Raw genomic sequence first — 19,657 nt, 5'->3', positions numbered from 1 at the left:
TAAAACTATTCTACCATCTTTGTAAGTCCACACTCCATCCTCATCACGTGGTCTACATTCTGCTCTCAACCATAAATCTTTTTCCTCCTCATCTGCTTCATTTTGTAAGTCCCTGATTTCCTGCCATGTTTCCACTGTTGTTGTTAGCATCAATGAATTTGAATCACATTCTTTACTCTTTTCCCGATTGTATGCGCGACAATTTTTCGCACAATATTTAGCAGTTTCATCTGCATAGGCATTGCCTTCTGAAATATAATCCACTCCTTTTGTATGAGCAGCACACTTTACTATTGCTATCTCTTTTGGCAGTTGTATACCATCAATTAATCTTTTAATAAAAACTGCATTTTTAATTGGTGACCCTGCTGAAGTTAAATAGCCTCTCTGGGACCAGAGCTGTCCATAATCATGCACAACTCCATACCCATATTGACTATCAGTAATTATGGTAACTCTTTTATCTTTTGATAATTCACAAGCACGAATCAAAGCAATCAATTCAGCCACTTGTGCTGAACGAATTCCCTCAAGACATGATGCTTCTTCAACATCTGCAACTGTACAAACTGAGTACGCTGCTTTCAAAACACCTCCTTCTGTCCTCAGACAGGAGCCATCCACAAAGTAGACGACATCTGATTCAGGCAAAGGCACATCTTTAATATCCTGCCTTGGTTTGGTGCAAAATTCCATGACATCCAAACACTCATGTTCCACTTCATTCTCATCAACGATTTCTGTATCAGGTAATAAAGTAGAAGGATTTAAATTCAAGCATCTCGAAATGGACACATTGTCTGCTCCTAGAATGATTTTCTCATATTTTGTCAACCTGCTACTGGTTAAATGTTGAGTTTTACCTCTTGTCAGTAATATTTCAACTGAATGAGGCACAAAAACTTTCACAGGAAATCCCATAATGATCCCTTCGCTCTGTTCAAGACTAACACTAGTAGCTGCAACTGCTTTCAAACAACCTGGTAAGGCTTTTGCTACAGGGTCAAGAACTGCAGAGAAATATGCAATGGGTTTCTTCAAATTCCCATGTCTCTGAATTAACACAGACAATGCACATCCTTCTCTTTCACTACAATACAGTTCAAAACCTTTCTCATAATTTGGCATGCCTAAAGCAGGAGCTTGACATAAGCTCTTTTTCAAATTCTCAAAACACTCCAACTCAGCTTCATTAAGAATAATAGGATCTTTTACATCAGACTTAGTAAGTCTCTGCAGTGGTTTTGCAATTACTGAAAATCCACTTATCCATTGTCGACAATAGCCAACCATTCCCAAAAACATCCTAACCTGTCTCTGTGTTCTCGGAGGCTGCATTGCTTGAATCATTTTTATTCTCTCAACTGTCACCTGTCTTTTCCCTTTAGCAATTCTATGACCAAGATATTTCACTTCTTGTTTACAAAACTGCAATTTTGCTGAAGACACTTTATGTCCCTCATCTGCAAGATGGTTCAGAAGTATTATGGTGTCAGTCACACAATTTTCTCTTGTTTTAGCAGCAATCAACAAGTCGTCGATATACTGCACCAACGTTGACGTGCCAGGTAAATCTAAATCTTCTAAAGATCTTTTTAACAGCTCATTAAAGATAGAAGGACTCTCTGTATACCCCTGAGGAATTCTACACCATGCGAGGGTCCTACTCTGGAATCTGAAAGCGAAAATTTCCTGACTCTCTGGATGTAAAGGAACAGTAAAGAACGCATTGCAAAGATCAATGACAGTATACCATTCAGCATCATGTGGAATTTGATACAAAATAACTGCTGGGTTTGGAACTACAGGACAACATGGAACCACAATTTGATAAATTTTTCTCAAATCTTGAACGATTCTGTACGTTCCATTCGATTTCTTAATTCCCATGATCGGTGAATTACAAGGACTACTCCCAATTTCCTTTAAAACACCTTGTTTAATGAATTTTTCAATCACAGGTATAACTCCCTCAATTGTCTCAGCTTTCATCTTGTACTGAGGAATATTAGGAAATTCTATTCCCTGTTTTAATGTAATTTTGACTGGATCGACATGTTTCATCAGACCCATCTCATTTCCAGTCAAATCCCAAATTTCAGATTTTACTGTATTTTTAGCTCTTCTGGCAGAATCTCTTTTTCAAATGTAGGAAACAATTTTGATTCCTCTGATTCCATCAACATCATTGTCATTCTGTACAAGCCATCTTCTTCTATAGTTTGCAATTCAACCCCATCAGGAGAACAATATATTCTGCAATTCATTTTGCACAATATATCTCTGCCCAATAAATTTACTGGACTACTATTACAAACTACAAACCTGTGTTTGTCTTTAAAATTTCCAATTTCAACCGGTACCGGGTCAGTTAGGTCAGTCCTGATCTGTTTATTACTTACTCCGACAACTTGGATGGTTTCCCCAGAGAGAGGTAGGTTTTCAATTTCTACTGATCTAACAGTAGAACGGGTAGCACCAGTGTCCACTAGAAAAGTGATGTCTACATCATTAACTTTCCCATTTACAAAAGGACCAGACTGGTCAACCTCAAGAGTGGCTCCAATAACACACTCTTCCCCCCTCTCTCGGGCACCGTCAGAAATAATCATCAGAGTCACTTCCCTGTCCTTCTGTTAACAAAAACTGTTGTGAAGCATTTTGCAAAGTTTGTCTTTGGGATTTTATTACCTGTTCATCTCCTTGAAATCCCACACCAGAATTATATTTTTGTATTCCCCCAGAATTAGGAAAAGGAGGCTGTGGCAATTGATTCTGCTGATGATTCACCTGATGCTGCAGCTGTCGCTGAAGATTTAACTCATTAATACTCTGATGTAACTGTAGCTGTCGCTGCAGATCAACATCATTCTGCATCTGTGGATTTAACAATGAATTTTTTAAATTTCTTGGTGGCTTCTTACATTCGTCTCTCCAATGTCCAATCTCGCCACAATTAAAACAAGGCAATTTTTGTTTCATCTCTTCGATCTTAGGATTAAATTTTCTGATAATATTATTACCTTTAAATTTTCCTTGCCCAAGATTTGAATTTGCAGTCTGAACAAAATTTGTGTTTTTATTTCCTAGATTAGCAATTTGTTGTTCAGCCACTTTCACTTGAGCCCACATTGCCTTTTCCTTGAGCTTCTTTTGTCTCACTTCTAATTCATCACTACAGTATTTTGCCTTTCTCAAAATGTCATCAACAGTAAGTGCTTGCCATCCGACAATACTGTTCCTAATCATATCAGCAATTTCTGGTTTCAAACCATAAACAAATCTGTAGACGAAATGACTCATATCTTTTTCGTCTATTTTTTCATAGCCACTGTATTGTTTAAAAATCAACAGTAACCTTTCATAAAACGAATGAACTGATTCTTTTGGTTCTTGGTTTGTCCTTTCTATTTTAACCCAATCAACCTCTTTAGGCGGAATTTTTTCTTTTAAAGAGTAAATCACTTTTTCATAAAAATCCATTACAATCGGATTAGGAGCACCTGTTTCTTTTATTCGTTCAGGTTCTACTTTTGGACAACTTATGGATATCTTGCATTCTGTCCAAAGATCCGATGGGACAACAATGTCAAAAAATCCATCCAGATCAATCCACAGAACCTTTGAGACTTTGATGAACCTATCTACCTGTCTATACCACTCAACCGGTTTTTCTCTCAGCCTCGGAAAATCATTTGTAAACAGTAGTATGTCCTGTCTTGACCAAGGGACATGAACGTACCTCCACCAGCAATCTCTCTCATTGGAAATTGTTTTGACAATTTTTCTAATTTCTCATCTTCCTTCTTTCTTGTCCATTTAACTCTCCACTTACTCAACTCTCCCAGTTTTTTTTATATAAACAATCAAATCTTTTATGTGCATTATTCTTCCCATTGAGTTCAAATTCTCAATGTCATTTTCTGAAAAGTCTAATCTGTAATGTTTTGCAAAATTCTTTTGCCTGCTCAAATCAATTTCCAGTTCTGCTGCCAGTTCATCCAACTGATCATATTTGTTTTTCGTTTTCCACTGAATACTCTTGCAAATGAACAGAAGTTCATCATCTCGATAAAATTTTAAACTGTCAGGACCAATTGTACCAATTATTAATTCTTCCAAATTGGCTTTTAATTTAGCAACATCAAGTTTAGGTTTTGTCACTCTGACTTCAGAATACTCAGCATCAGATTCTGCACCCATCGGAGATTTAGGAAATGAATCCTCATTAAAAGTTAAATTAGGCATTTTTGAATTTGAAGAATTAATTTTTGAAATGTCTGAATAACAATTTTCGGCAACCTTTTGAATTTCTGCATTTAAAGGGATAGTCAAACCTGGCTTATTAATTTCTCTTTGCTCAAAGACAGGCTGAACAGGACCAATCGTTACTGGAACTGTCACAGCTTCCATGCCTTTTGTTATTTGTCGAATTAATTCTTCTTTTGATCGTAAATACTCAGAAGAATTCCCAGCTTCTGCATTTCTGACTTCTCTCACATAATTTTTTGGAGCTTCCCTTTCTCTTGGGATTAATGAAAAATGTCTACCTTCAATACAGACATCTGCATTTGTTTCAGCTTCAAATTTTCTTGGAGTTTCAAAAGATTCAGAATTATTTGGATAAATCTTAGAAGAATCATTAACTGGAGGTGCACTCGGTGTGATTTCTGTAGAAACCATCGGAGTAGACCATGACCTAGGAGGTCTCAAAGGCTCATTCCTTTTATTAGAAGTGAAAATTTCTTCTAAAACTGTATCTTCAGTTTCACTTTCTACAGAAGCATTATTTTTCTTCTCAGTTCTTTTTTCACCAGGAGAACCTAAAACCATTTCTCTAATTAAATAGAGTCCCTCACTCATACTTCCTTGTCTCCACATTCTCATCCTGTCTTCATGTGTTTCCCTTCTATAACTTGGAGTTTTAGGAAGTCTTTTAATTCCACTTGCTTCTCTTTGTAATTGAAACATCTCATCCTCCCATTCGACTAAAGCTTCAAATTGAGTAGGTCTCGGTTTAGGAATAAGAGCATTCATTTTCTCTCTCAAATTTCTCAAAACCTTTACGTTAAACGAACCATCATCAGGCCAAGCCAAAACACCATCATCCTTAGTGTAGTGTTTCCAAATATCAAACCACAAAACAGTATGATAACCATATTCACCTTCCATATATGCTGCAGGTGTTTTATACTTATGAAGTAATTTACCACCTCGCGTTTCGATTTTCTTGTCAGGTGAGATAAAAAATTTTAGCTTCTGAAATAACGTTGGCTTTTTCTCAACATGTTTAAAATGATAACTCATTTTTAAAATGTAAATGTAATTAAAAAATTTTGTTCGTAAAATATTTCCGGGATATTCCGCACAGCTAACCAATCCGTGCGAGAAACACACTAACAAGCCAATGAGAGTTGAGCCACGTCACTATTTTGCTCAACCAATAGATGTGGAATTTTTCCGAAAAGCCAATTAGCTTACAGCTTGTCAGAAACTCAAGAACCAATCAGAACACAGCTAGTGACGTATATCACCCAATCACAGCGCGGCTCTGTGACGTACACAGTAGCTGCGGTTTCTCACTTCTCTCCCTCAGCGCTCACCCCTCCTTCACAAAATCTCTTCACAGCGCCATTTTAAAGCACTTTTTCAGTGAAAATTAATTTTTAACAACGACAAGAAAGACTCATCTGTCTGTTTCTCTAAAAAGTGATAGAATCAATCACTCAAATATTCTCTTTCTCGGAATAGAAGGCGCTATTCCCATAGAATACACAATTGCCAGTACAGTAATCTTTTTACTCTACTCTTCATACAAGTAATTATGAACTCATTTTCCTCAGAACGCACAACTAAGTGACTGTTGAAAAGTTCCACTTGAACATAATTTACAAAACAACCTCGCACTTTCACACGAAAAAAGTCCCTAAATTCAAACACACATGAAATCTGTACAGGACTCTCACCTGTTTATAGAAATCATGCACCGTTAGTAGAATAACGACGTTATCCGTACAGGACTCTCACCTGTTTATAGATCTAAAACATGTACCCTTACAGGACTCTCACCTGTTTATAGATAATCATGCATCGACGTTACCCTACCCTTCATTCGAGCTCGAATATATACTAATACTTTTATCACAGTGAGTTTTATAACAGGCTCTCAGTCCCTATACTCATGCTGTTCAAATTTCTTAGATAATCCTCACTATACAACTTTTACACCTAGCCCTAACGTGTGTTGCACGGCCACAACACCTGTGATACACGGCGATATCACTACTCTGAAACAGATCAAATGCCCTGTGTGACTACCTTTTCATCACACAATCTGTACCGGTACTACTCACATATAGCACAAAAACGAACTCAACATGTGTTAAACATCAATCCTATATCTATACCATAACAAATTGGTTACCTTTAGCAACCATCAATCTCTGCTACCAGAAGAATTGATCCAGCGGCCTATAGGAAATATGTCATAAGCAACGCTACCTAACTCTATAACATACTATATTAAACACTACTCTAACTCATGGACCCATTAATCAAATATGACATATTTTGACCTACTGAATCAGGTGGCCAAATTAAACTTATATACAACTTATTTACAATTTATATACATCCGCGGTAAAGGACAACATCATTTGAACAAATCCTAACTTTTTAAATGACCACCATGGCGATGGCATCTAGCTAATAGTAACCCACACTTCTGAATAATCAAGACCAGCTTGTTTCCAAAAGTAAGATTTTATTAACTAATTTAGATTGTTGTGAATATAATTTTATGAATGTAATTTTATTAGAATCATAGTAAGCATATTTGAAAACATTATAGGAAATTACAGTTTCAAGCAAGGAAATAAAAGTTTAACATTTCTAAAATCCTAAGTCCCTAGCTAAGTTAGAATAAATGGAAATAAAGTAAAGTCTTTATGAGTTCTTACGTGCTCCAAGCAAAGTCCGTCAGCACGACACCCTCATCTGAAAGTTGAAAAGCAGCAGCCAGCCCTAACCATAGGGCACGGGTTTTTTATACCTTTCTACGCTAGCTAATCTAAGTAAAGGAAAATTTTCTGCAAAAGTCGATGTCCCATTGGTCCGAAAGTGACAAGTGACATGTCACCCCATATTTCAAAACTTCCATTCTGTCATATTCTTTGAGACCATTGTCTTTTTTGTACGTGTTCCAAAGCTTCCTTAGTTTGCAACAAATTTGAACAAGAGTTCTCACTGACTTCATTTTACTTCCTCGGTTGCCAAGTTATCAAACTTTCTTTCTGCCGGTTTCTGACCTTGGCCACGTCCGACAAAAATAATGACAGCGCTTCTTCATTGTTAAGTGAATGTAACTTTCATGGAAAACTTTGGGTGGACATCGTGCTTCAGGCAGAAATTGAATTCATCTTTTTGCAAACTCGAGCAAACTAGGCCTAAAAGCAGGCAACTTATTTTTCTAGTATAAAACAAACACAAGAAAAGTATTAATGAAAGAAATATTATTTTATTCTGTTTCCACTCTTTGTTTACTAATAGATTAACCCACCCTATTAGTCTAGTGTTACCTAGCAAGAAGCAAACAAATAAAGCAGCATTTTATATCTACCAGTCTTCAAGAATCCATGAAATCTTATATGCACCTATAATAGTAGAAATAACATCACATAGACCAGGAAAGCAAAACAAGCACATGCCACTTTAAAATTTGCAGCAGTTAGTAATGACAAAAATGAAAACGACAAAATTAATTTATTATTTTTGCACAAACAAAAGATGCAACAATAATGCACATTTATGAGCACACATGTTAATAACCCCATGTGTAAAGTTTAATCTAAGTTGAGTTAGCATAACACATCACAAATCATTAATATTATTAATTTATATTATGGAAGTGTGACTTCACGAGTTTAAACAAAATTTTGTTTTCTATCTCGCTTCATCAAGACGTAGATGGCTCCATCACAAGCATCTCGTGCAACACGTGTACATAAACCTCTGAATATTCATACTTTATTCGGAGAAAGTGTGGCTGTTGCAGTGGAAAATTATGGTTCAAGCTTTTGTGAAGCTGTCCTTCAATTCCAGTTGTTAGCAGTTCGCAAATTTTGGAATTCATTGGTCTGGTCAGCATCGATTAAGAATATCCTTTTTCGATCTAAAAAAAATAAAATGGTAGCGACTTTGACTTTTACTTTGACGTGCCTGAGGTACTCATTCTCGTAGGTTTTTACTTTTTGTCAAAATTTCTCTTTGTTTCTGCTAAGCCTCCTTTTGTAAGAACTGCTAGACATGCACCCGAATTGTACACTGCCCGGAGTACCAGATTCATACCCCGTTTATGTAGTGCACATGTTGAGCTGCTAGGGGTATATCTAAATTCCATCATGTTAGATTTCCATATATCCCCGGGCACTTTGAAATAAAATGTACAGAAGACAACCACGGGCGAATTATGCAATAACTCAAGTACCTTATTGAAGTTCATGGCGACATTAGACATTACGTTTTTTACATCCATTGTGACGTCTTTAACATTGGGATTCCTGTCCAGATTGTTGCTAGGGAACCTTCCTTGTGCATTATGTTGGAATGCCTGCTTTTGAAGGCAGACATTGGAGGTGGAGCTGGAAGGTGGGTGGTACATTTCCTGATGTTGAACAGGTAAGCTCCAATTTCAACATGTGTTGGTGTGTAAATAACCTTATACAGTATAGTGTTTACATTTCTATGGGTGCTTCAACTCATGTCAATGTGTTTTTTGCTCAAAATGGGTTACTGATAGCCAGATATTGATTCACTGGTCCAACTAGAATGTTCCTTTGAAATGCACCAGGTATAAGTTTTGTTGGGTCATAGTGGAAAAGTGTTTTTCATGCTAAATGTCAGGGCTATTTAAAGGTTATGCTGTTACTACTGGTTACAGTTCTGGCCTCCTTGAAATCCATGCCAGAAAGGGTTACTTTGGTTATCGACCTTGCCTTCCACGTGTCTGTCTATAAACCGAGAAGTTATGTTAGTATTTGCTAGTTTGTCACTAGCAGGAAAGTCGGCTGATTGCATGTTGTTCCCTGGGACTTTAGCCATTGCCTCTAAAAAAGGGAAAAGATGTGGCCTAATGGCTAGGGCGGTCGGCCTAAAATCTGGGGAACCAGGTTCGAGTCTCAGTAACAATGCTCAACATCCTGTGATTCTGGGCAAATCACTTAATCTCACTGTAACTAACAAAAATGAATGTGTCCTTATCTAACGCAACCGATGCTCATGTATAGTGCTCTGACACCTTTGGGTCAAGTTTGCGCTCTATAAAACGCAGAAACCCCCCCAAAATATTATTATAATTAAAAAAAAATAGTCTGTACTTTGGCTCTCCTACACATCTTAGGAGCACCTTTGTTCAGATCACGGTCGTATTGGGGGCTCAAGGAATTTTAGTTCCTTTGGCACTTCTTCAGTGATGACTGGCATGAATGTACCCGCTTTCCTACTATTGGGAATTTCGGGGGAATGGTTTGGCGCATTTATCAAAACAAACTCGATTCAATATTTAATAAAAACCTGCAAAACAAATTAAATAGTGCCAGTGGTTTGTTGGGAAAGGAGTGGGTGTTTTGTTTTATAAATGTGTTATCCATTAATCTATGTTAACATAAAACAGTAATTTTGGTTAGTCCATCTGATTGGTTAATGAGGAAAGGGGCAGCTATTTCTTAATCAATTATTAGTACATTGGTTTCTCCTGCTACTTTCTGCATTCCCATAGCATAATAACTTCTCTTGGAGATAGATTTGTGTAGACCTCTACTGTGGCAAGACACACACTGAGGTTCTCTGTTGTCAATAGTTTATTAACAAATAACGGCCATGGGAAGAACTCTTGCGTAGAGCTAATAAGACCTGGAAGCGGGTAAGTAAGTTGGGAACTGAGTTTCTAGTGTAGACAGCACTGCAGGCTGTGTCATTTGTACAGGTTTTTGGATTTCGTTTGTGGACTTAATATGCCTGGAAGGTGCCAGCTTGAGTTCTGTTGCCTGAGGTCTTCTCTTGGTGTGAGCTCCTTAGCATTAGAGCTCTGGGCATGCAGAATGGGCATTCAGGCAGACGAGGGCGTTTAAAAACCTGAGGTAGACTCGGGCAAGATATTTTAAAGTTATTTATGAGACCATTCCATCACTTGGGAGATGTTGAAGATAGAGTGGAAACATGTTTATATTTTACTGAACTTTTCCAGACATTGGTTGTATTCATTTTACCATGTGCAGGAGATACTACTTCAAGTAACACAACCCTTACTGTATTCACAATAGTTTTCTGGTTTCCTGTGTTTCTGTGTTTTACCTCTTGATCTGTCATCCCACGAATATTATATCCCTCTTCTGCGTTGACATCTGATGTGACTTTTGTCTCCTTCTAGCATTGAATTTGACCGAGACTGTGACTACTTTGCAATTGCTGGGGTGACAAAGAAGATCAAAGTGTACGAGTACGGAACAGTCATCCAGGATGCAGTGGATATCCACTACCCCGAGAACGAGATGACCTGTAATTCCAAGATCAGGTAAAACGTGTGCTAGGCATATGTGGGGCAACATTGAGCAACTCAGGCATAAGGCAGCAAGTGTCTTGGGCTCACGTTGTGCAAGTTTGATCAATTATAAGATCACTGAAGACTGTCCCTGGGCCCAAGTTAGAGGTAGATTTGAGAAAATCCAAGATCAGTTAAGAAGTGTGTTGGTGCCACATTTGGGGCAGCTTGGAGTAATTCTAAGATCACCTTAGGAGTGTGCAGGTAATGGATAGGCCAGGTTTGAGCGTTTCCAAGATCACGTCGGAGGTGTGCTAGTGCATGTGTGGTGCCGCTTTGAGCATATCTAAGATCGGAGGGAAGTATGCAAGGCACTTATTGACAAGTTTCGCGTGGACTTGTAGATCGCATGTCGAAGAACTTTTTGGTAGGTGTACATTGTTTCATCTGAATCTGAATTTTCTAATCTCTGAACCTTTAGCACGTGCTTCCAGCAGATGGAACCCTGGATTTAGAATTAGATGTTCTTGACCCTCTTATCTCAAAAACAGGACCGAAGTTGTCTAAAGCTTGTGAATTTCAATCTAGAAACTTGATTGCAAACTGCTGCTTTGTGTATCTCTCTCTGCTGGAAAATAAAAATTCTTTCTTGTTCTTTGTGCAAGTGAACAGCATTCTAGACAATGTTTGAATCTAAACAGGATGCAATACTTTTAAAATAAAACTTTCTTTTGCAAATTGCTGAGGTGGGAATGTAAATTTCTTGTTTTTTGATTTCTGCTTTTATTTTTGCCTTTTCTATTTGTATAGCGCGTTTTCATCCGGATGGATGTTGCAAAGTATTTTTCTTTTCATCTGCTGCAGAACTGCAGCAGATGGAGAATGAGTTGGTTACACGTCAAACAAAGGCCGTGCCACTTAAAAGGGGGAATGTTTTGCGCTTCCTTTATCTCACAGATTCTGCTTCAAAGCAGAAAACATGTGGGCGTGAGCCACATAGAGTAGACTCTGGATGTGTTATTGACTTTACCCTCGGACACTTAGAGGCTTGATTTGGGATGCTATCTCTAGGTGTGTGCATAGTTGACACTGGTGATCTTGTTTTTACGTTTTGCCTACCAGACAGCACAAGCTGTCTAGTTGTCAAAGATCTATTTCAAACTTACAGTGAGCTTACAGTACGCCCCTTGCTTACCATTGGATGGCTTTATGGACACTCTCACTTGTTTACTTCTTACTCAATAGCTTACCTTCCTCTTCTTGTGTTTGTCCATACCCCGGAGCATAGCCTCTTTATCATCCTTTTTATTGGCTGACTGAATCCTTCCACCTCTCACTTTTAGGCAACTACTTTTTTTTCTTTTTGGTTAAGCTATCAATGGGAGTACATGTGTTTTCTACCTGTCCACCTTATGAACATCTCTCCCACTAAATACCCACCCCACACTTAATATTGCTCTTCCTCTTGTGCTGCCTTTCTCTCATGTGCTTTTCCTCATCAAACTTGCAATGTGCTCTGTGTTGCTCTCTCCCTCGTTCGCTTCTCCCTTGTGTTACTCTTTTCCTTGTGAGTTGTTCAGTATCACTTGTGTGCTTCCTCCTACAAAACACCCTCATCCCTGCTGTCACATTGTGCTTTTCATCGTGTACTTCTGCCCCGCCTCCCGTGTTGCTCTCGTTCTTGTGTGTTACTTTTCCCACTCATCCCTCCACCTGGTCTCCATACCCGCCTCTCCATTGCCCCCCAACACCTGTGCTCTTTTATTTTGATTATACACTATCTGATAGAGACAACCAGCCCCAGATTACTTACCTTTGAATTTCACAGGCGTCAGACTTTATCCAGGAGATTTTTCTTCACTCAATAACCCTGCGCGTCGCTCCGTGTGACATCATCAGCGCCGTGTCACCTATATAGGTGCCACCTCGGCTTGCTGACGTCAATTCTTTTCTTTTCGCACTAGTCTGTGCTGTTTCGGAGAAAAGGCAACCCTTGTCGCTTTTTTACAGACTTTTTTCGATGTTTTGTTGAATTTCAAGGAATGTTTCCTCCTGTTATGTCGAGGTGATGTCTTCGAGGAAGACTGGTTTTAAACCATGTGGCATCTGTCATTGTGCCATGTCGGTTACAGACCAGCATCTAGTGTATCTGTAGACTTGGAGTCACACTCAGACTGCAAGGGCATGGCACCAAAAGCTTTGAGGGAGCAGTCCCCAAAGCTGCTAGTGGCCTGGCAGGCGACATTGTGTTGTGCGACTCCAAGGAGCTCTTGATCGAGAGGGAGGTCGTAGAGTTGCTCCAAAAGCCCCAAGTTGTCTTTCTCCCACTCCAGGTCATCAGGACACTCGGGGAAGAAGCACAAGAAGTAGAAGCGTGCTTCGACTTAGCCATGGTCGGTGGCTGATGTGACGAAGGTGAGATAGTGAGACTAGACGGAGTCTGGAATCATCCCCTGCGGGCACACATTAAGTCGTCTTCTAAATGAGGAAGACTTCCAATTTGAGGTTTTTCTCAAATGTTCATATTTATTTCATAATTGTCATTAAAGTCATATTTTTGATTATTTTTGCAAACAATTTGATAACATCAGGCAATGTCCGTTTCAAAATCACCAATGCATTTCGGGCATTAGATTCATGCCCTTCATCAGGGAGACGACACTACAAAAAATATATGGTGAATCATTGTTAATGTGTGATAAAAAACGGGTAAACAAACAGTTAAGGCAACATGATAAACTCATTGACATTAGGCAAGACATAATATACTAGTCAGTTAATGGGTCGGTTGGATTTTGTTATGCCAAAGATCAATTATCACAACAGTGGACAATCAAATGCAAAACAGTGTGTATGGTGGGCAAAGTCGATGTCACTTACATGCCTTTCCAAATGGGGGGTTCAAAATCTAAAAGGAAAGTAGAGGAGCTGGTTTATTGTTAGTTCGGTCTGCGCGGTCTAAAAGCGTGGTTAAGGGGATGATCTGTGGGAAAAACGTGGGGGTGTAACTGACCTGAATAGTTAGATTCCGGGTGTAGGTAATTCAATGCTCGCTTCAGTAAATGCGGCACGAAGGATTCGGTCGCGCTTCCAGATTCAAAAAAAGAGTTTTCTGATAGATACATCTGCCGTGTGGATTCCTCACCTTGTGAATACCCCCTTGCGTCAGCAACATTCGGAAATTCTTTTTTTCGTAGCCTCGCGCCGACGTGGACTCCTGACGTCATAGAGACACGACCTCGCTCGCGACTCCGCTGACGTCACCGACGCCTATAATAGGCCCACGCCGGCGTGATGACATCAGTTCCCTTTTTTCCGCGTCGTCGACGCTAACGGTTATCGGGAATCTCAGTAGCCAACTGATACTTTGTGTCAATTTGTTACCATTTTCTGTTTCTCTGTATCCTGTCTCTTCGAAGATGTCTTCAAAAAAGACCGGCTTCAAGCCCTGCAGAGAATGCGGCAAAATGATGTCCATTACCGACCCACACAGCGACTGCATCTGGTGCTTGAGCTCGGACCATGATGTGGAGGACTGCTCTTCGTGTAAGAAAATGAACCCGAAGGCCCTGAGGGAGAGAGAGGCGAAGCTCCTGGTGGCTAAAATGAAAGCTGGAAAAGGAAAATCGTCGAAGTCTCGTTCTCGAAGGGCGAGGTCGAAGTCGAGATCGAAGTCCAGGTCTAGATCTAGAGGAAGGTCGTCTTCGAAGTCGGCTTCGGACCATGTTTCGAAGAAGAGGAAACATAAGAAGAGGAGACATGAGTCCCGACGTCGTTCTGGTAAGGAGTCGGGATCGAGGTCGAGGTCACCGAAGGTTCGTTCGAAGGTGGTGACCATTGAAGTTTCGGATCCAGAACCTGAAGGTGAGGCTTCCCCTTCTGAGTCACGGGCGCCGTCTCCGGCTCCGTCTCCGACTCCGAATCCGGCTCCGAATCCATCTCCGGCGCCGTCCCCGGTCCGAGATGAGGAGGAGCCTCATGAGGATGAGGGTTCCGAGCCCTTAAGTGAGCCGAATCCGAATGTTCCTCGAGACAGGCCTGAAGGTTTTCATCCACCATTTCCTGCCCCAGGCCAGGACCCTTCTGCGTTTCTCAACGCGATGTATGGAGTCTTTTCGAGGTCATGGTACCCCTCTGGTGCACCTTCGGGTCCCATGGGTCCTTTGGCGTTTAACTTAGGAGTCCCTCACTCCTACCCTCCGGCTCCGTTTATGCCTTACATGCCGGCTCCGACGCCGCCGTGGCATTTTCCGGCTCCACCGAAGCCGTCGACGCCGGTTCCGGCGTCACCAGCTCCGGGTCGACCTAGAACACATCCCTCTGAACCTGCGGATTCGATCCCGACGTCGATTCCGAATCCGTCGGAGCCGATGGTGGATCCGAGGGCAAAACGGGTCAAGATGAGATCCAGAAGAGAGGCTCAGCGCCTTCTGGAGGAAAGGAGGTTTTTGGACTCACAATCTGATCTCGAGGAGGGTGAGTTGGATGAAGATACTTTTGAAGATTTGGCAGAAGCAGGAAGCCTGGATTTCTCTCCAGAGTGGGAGTTACCATCAGGTTCTAGTACTCCTTCTAAGGACATTCAACCCTATCATTTGATTATGAGAAAGGCTGCCAGTCTGCTTAAGTTGACTTTGCCTACAGCAGAATTCAAATCTAATATTCTGACTGAAGTACTCCATTCTCCGAGTTCAGTGGTGGAACCTCTTCTTCCTTTCAATGAAGCTCTAACAGAGCCCATTCTGGAGGTGTGGAAAAAACCTTTGTCTGCTCCAGCTGTCTCTAAAAGTGTAGCCAGAAGATACAGGGTTGCCCCTGATGATCCTGCCTTTTTAACCTCTCACCCTTCACCGGAGAGTTTGATCATTCAGGCTGCATGCTCCAAAAAGAACATTAGTGCTTTCCCTCAGGTTCCTTTTGAGAAGGAAGCAAAGAAGCAGGATCAGGTGGCAAAGAAGTCCTTCTCCTCTGCCAGTATGGCATTGAAGTCATCAAATGCCACTTGCTTGATGGGGAGATATTTACACGCTCTGATGGACTCTTTACATGTTCTGGTTCCAAAAGTTCCTGAGGACAGCAGGAAGGATTTTGAGGAAGTCATCTCTGACGCTCAGGCAGCGGCTCGCCAGGTCATTCAGAGCGGTTTGGATACTGTAGACTCTGTGGCGCGCATTATGGGCACTGCTGTCGCTACTAGGAGGTCTGCCTGGTTGAAATCCTCTGACTTTTCGGCTGATGTTCAGGCGACATTATTAGATCTTCCTTTCGATGGTTCAGGCCTTTTTGGGAAGAAGGCTGATGCGGCCCTTGAGAGGTTTAAGGATTGCAAGGCGACTGCTAAATCCCTGGGTCTCCAAATGAGAGGTTCTTCAACTGGCAGAAGATTCAGAGGTTTTGGCCGTCCTGCCTTTCGGAATTCCCGGCAAGGCCAACAGCAGCAGCAGCAACAACAGCAGCAGCAAAACTCCTTATACAGGTCCTACAGGGGAAAGCAAAGAGTGCGTCCTCGTGGACGTCAGGTCTCTTCCTCCTCCACTTCCTCCAACCCTCCTGCCCCTGAGAAGCAGCCCTAGATCCGACATTCAGGATCATGTGGGTCCGGTTGGGGGCCGGCTTACCCATTTTCTACAGGATTGGGAATCGGTTACGTCAGATCTTTGGGTTCTCAATCTTGTAGAAAATGGGTATGCCCTTCCCTTTCGGGAATTCCCTCCCAATTTCCCTCCTTGCCAAGGGTATTGCTCCGAGGAGCATCTGTCTCTTCTGCAAGAGGAAGTTTTAACTCTGATAAGAAAGGGTGCGATAGAGGTGGTCCCAGAGCAGGAAAGGGGTCAGGGATGCTACTCCCGGTATTTCCTGATTCCGAAGAAGGATGGCAGGCTTCGTCCAATCCTGGATCTCAGGATCTTGAATCTCTATCTGAAACAGGAGAAATTCAAGATGCTCACCCTTGCTCAGGTTCTTCAAGCGCTGCAAGAAGAAGACTGGATGGTGTCACTCGACTTGCAGGATGCTTACTTTCACATCCCAATCCTGAAGTCGCACAGGAGGTATCTCCGTTTTACGGTGGGATCGCAGCACTACCAGTTTGCGGTCCTTCCGTTTGGACTTACTACTGCGCCTCGAGTCTTCACCAAGGTGATGGCAGTGGTGGCGGCACATCTCAGAAGGTCAGGGATTCCGGTATTCCCTTATTTAGACGACTGGCTGATCAAAGCGGAGTCGTCAGAGAGAGTGCTCCATCATTTGCGGGAGACAACCCAGTTGTTGTACAGGTTGGGTTTTTCAATAAATGTACCCAAGTCTCACCTGGTGCCCTCCCAGCGCAACCTGTTCATAGGTGCGGTACTGGACACAACCGTATGTCGTGCATTCCCTCCCCCTCAAAGGATTCGCGACATACGGGAGATGATTCCTTTGTTTTACAATGGAGCGGTCGTTCCAGTCCTGAAGGTCCTTCGCCTGCTCGGTCTGATGGCTTCATGCATTCTGTTGGTCAACCATGCACGCTGGCACATGAGGGCGCTCCAGTGGTGTCTCCGCAGGCAGTGGTATCAGCACAGCGGAGACCTCAGGGAGTCAGTGAGGATCTCCAGAGAAGCTGCAGCGGATCTGTCTTGGTGGGGCGTGGAAGGCAATCTGTCCCAAGGAAAGCCTTTTCAACTTCCCCCATCGGTGGCCACGGTGATAACGGATGCATCCACTCTCGGGTGGGGTGCTCATCTGGGGGATCTGGAGGTCAAAGGCCTTTGGTCTCCAGAGGAAAGGTTGCTTCACATCAACCTTCTAGAATTGCGGGCGATACGTTTGGCGCTCAAGGCCTTCCTCCCTTCCCTTCGCAGTCAGTCTGTTCAAGTCCTGACGGACAACACGACTGCGATGTGGTACATCAACAAGCAGGGAGGAGTAGGGTCACAGTGTCTCTGCAGAGAGGCTCTGCGTCTCTGGTCCTGGGTTCAGGACCATCAGATTTGTCTGATGGCAAATCATCTGGCCGGTGTTCTGAACGTTCGTGCAGACAGTCTCAGTCGGCAGTTCTCTGCCGACCACGAGTGGAGGCTGCACCCGGAGGTGGTTCACGACATCTTTCAGATGTGGGGGACTCCTCGGGTGGACCTGTTTGCCACTCGCGAGAATGCGCACTGCCTGTCGTTCTGCAGTCTCCAGTATCCGATGCAAGGAGCCTTGGGGGACGCGTTTCAGTTGAGTTGGAAAGATCAACTCCTTTACGCGTTTCCCCCCATACCCTTGATTCCTCGGGTTCTGAGGAAGATTCGCCAGGACCGGGCCCAAGTCATATTGGTCGCTCCGGATTGGCCAAGAAGGGTGTGGTATACAGATCTACTCCACCTCTCCTCTCACCCGCCGCTCCGTCTCCCTCTCAGGGCAGACCTCCTCTCTCTGATGGAGGGGCAGGTTTTACACCCCCACCTCCAGACATTGCACCTTCATGCCTGGAGATTGAGCGGGGCAACCTGAATTCCTTTTCCCTCCCGCCTGACGTTGTGGATGTCATCTTGTCAGCCAGGCGTGACTCCACTAAGTCCATCTATTCTTATAGATGGGCGAAATTTGTCACGTGGTGTGGGGAAAGGTCTGTTGATCCTTTGAGGGCCCATTTGTCTAATGTTCTACAATTTGCTCTTTCTTTGGCGCGGCAGGGTCTGGCGGTTGCCACGGTAAAGGGTTACCTGTCGGCGCTGTCGGCTTTTCTCTGCTTGCCTGACCAGCCCTCTCTTTTTAAGTCTCCTGTGGTCTTAAGGTTTTTGAAGGGTCTTACTAATATGTTCCCTCCTTCACCTTTCATTGTGCCTCAGTGGGATTTAAATCTTGTATTGACTTTTTTGATGGGGGCTCCCTTTGAGCCTCTCCACAAATGTCCCATGAGGCTTCTTACCCTTAAGACAGTCTTCTTGGTTGCAATAACCTCGGCAAGGAGGGTTAGTGAGCTTCAAGCTCTTAGCTCCAAGCCCCCATTCCTGACCATTCATGTTGATAGAATGGTTCTTAGGACCAGGGCTGCTTTTCTGCCTAAGGTGGTAACTCCCTTCCATCTAGGACAGTCCATTACCCTACCTACCTTCTATCCTCCCCCTCACCCTTCCAAGGAGGAGGAGAGACTGCACCGTCTGGACCCTAAGAGGGCGGTGTCCTTTTACTTGGACAGATCCAAGGACTTTCGCTTGGAGGACCAGCTCTTCGTTGGATTTGCTGGCTGCAAGAAAGGAAGGGCGGTCCATAAAAGGACTTTATCGAGATGGATCGTCCTCTGCATAAAGATCTGCTACTCTTTGGCCGGTAAGGAACCACCAGAGGGTATAAGGGCTCATTCAACTAGAGCTAAGTCTTCAACCTCAGCATTGGCTAGAGGTGTGCCTGTGGAGGATATTTGTAGGGCGGCGACTTGGTCTTCCCTCCACACTTTCGCGAAGCATTACTGCTTGGATTCCGAAGTGAGGAGGGACGGCCATTTTGCGCGCTCTGTCCTTCAGGATTTCCTGGTTTAGAAGAGTGGACACCCTCCTCCGGGAGTGGGGACTGCTGTGGGACTCTATTCACAAGGTGAGGAATCCACACGGCAGATGTATCTATCAGAAGAACAAGTTACTTACCTTCGGTAACGCTTTTTCTGGTAGATACTATATCTGCCTGTGGATTCCTCACCGACCCACCCGCCTCCCCGTTGTCCACTCTTCTATGCCAGAGTCACTGTAGTGTAATATATATATATATATTTTATTGTCAAGGAAATGTTTCAGTTGCTTTCCTGCTTTTGCTTAACACTGTGTGTTTTGCCTTGAGTACTGTGTACTGTGTATACTTGTATATTTCTACTGTCATTGGTCCGTCCGTGTGCCTCGATGGCACGGAAAAAAGGGCGGAACTGATGTCATCACGCCGGCGTGGGCCTATTATAGGCGTCGGTGACGTCAGCGGAGTCGCGAGCGAGGTCGTGTCTCTATGACGTCAGGAGTCCACGTCGGCGCGAGGCTACGAAAAAAAGAATTTCCGAATGTTGCTGACGCAAGGGGGTATTCACAAGGTGAGGAATCCACAGGCAGATATAGTATCTACCAGAAAAAGCGTTACCGAAGGTAAGTAACTTGTTCTTCCGGTCAT

General features: G+C 42.7%; 1 protein-coding gene across 1 annotated transcript in view; it reads left to right on the top strand.

Moving 5' to 3' along the window:
* Nucleotides 1-19,657, top strand: part of COP1 (COP1 E3 ubiquitin ligase) — a 922,999-nt gene that overhangs the window by 377,587 nt on the left and 525,755 nt on the right. The window contains exon 12 of the mRNA XM_078642019.1: nucleotides 10,427-10,570. Coding sequence (XP_078498145.1) covers nucleotides 10,427-10,570 — 144 coding nt within the window. The remainder of the gene's footprint in view (nucleotides 1-10,426; nucleotides 10,571-19,657) is intronic.

This window comes from Lissotriton helveticus, chromosome 1_1, assembly GCF_964261635.1.
Source record: "Lissotriton helveticus chromosome 1_1, aLisHel1.1, whole genome shotgun sequence".
Taxonomy (NCBI): Eukaryota; Metazoa; Chordata; class Amphibia; order Caudata; family Salamandridae; genus Lissotriton; species Lissotriton helveticus.
Note: the sequence above shows the minus strand (reverse complement) of the source record. Positions and strands in the feature narration are given on the sequence as shown.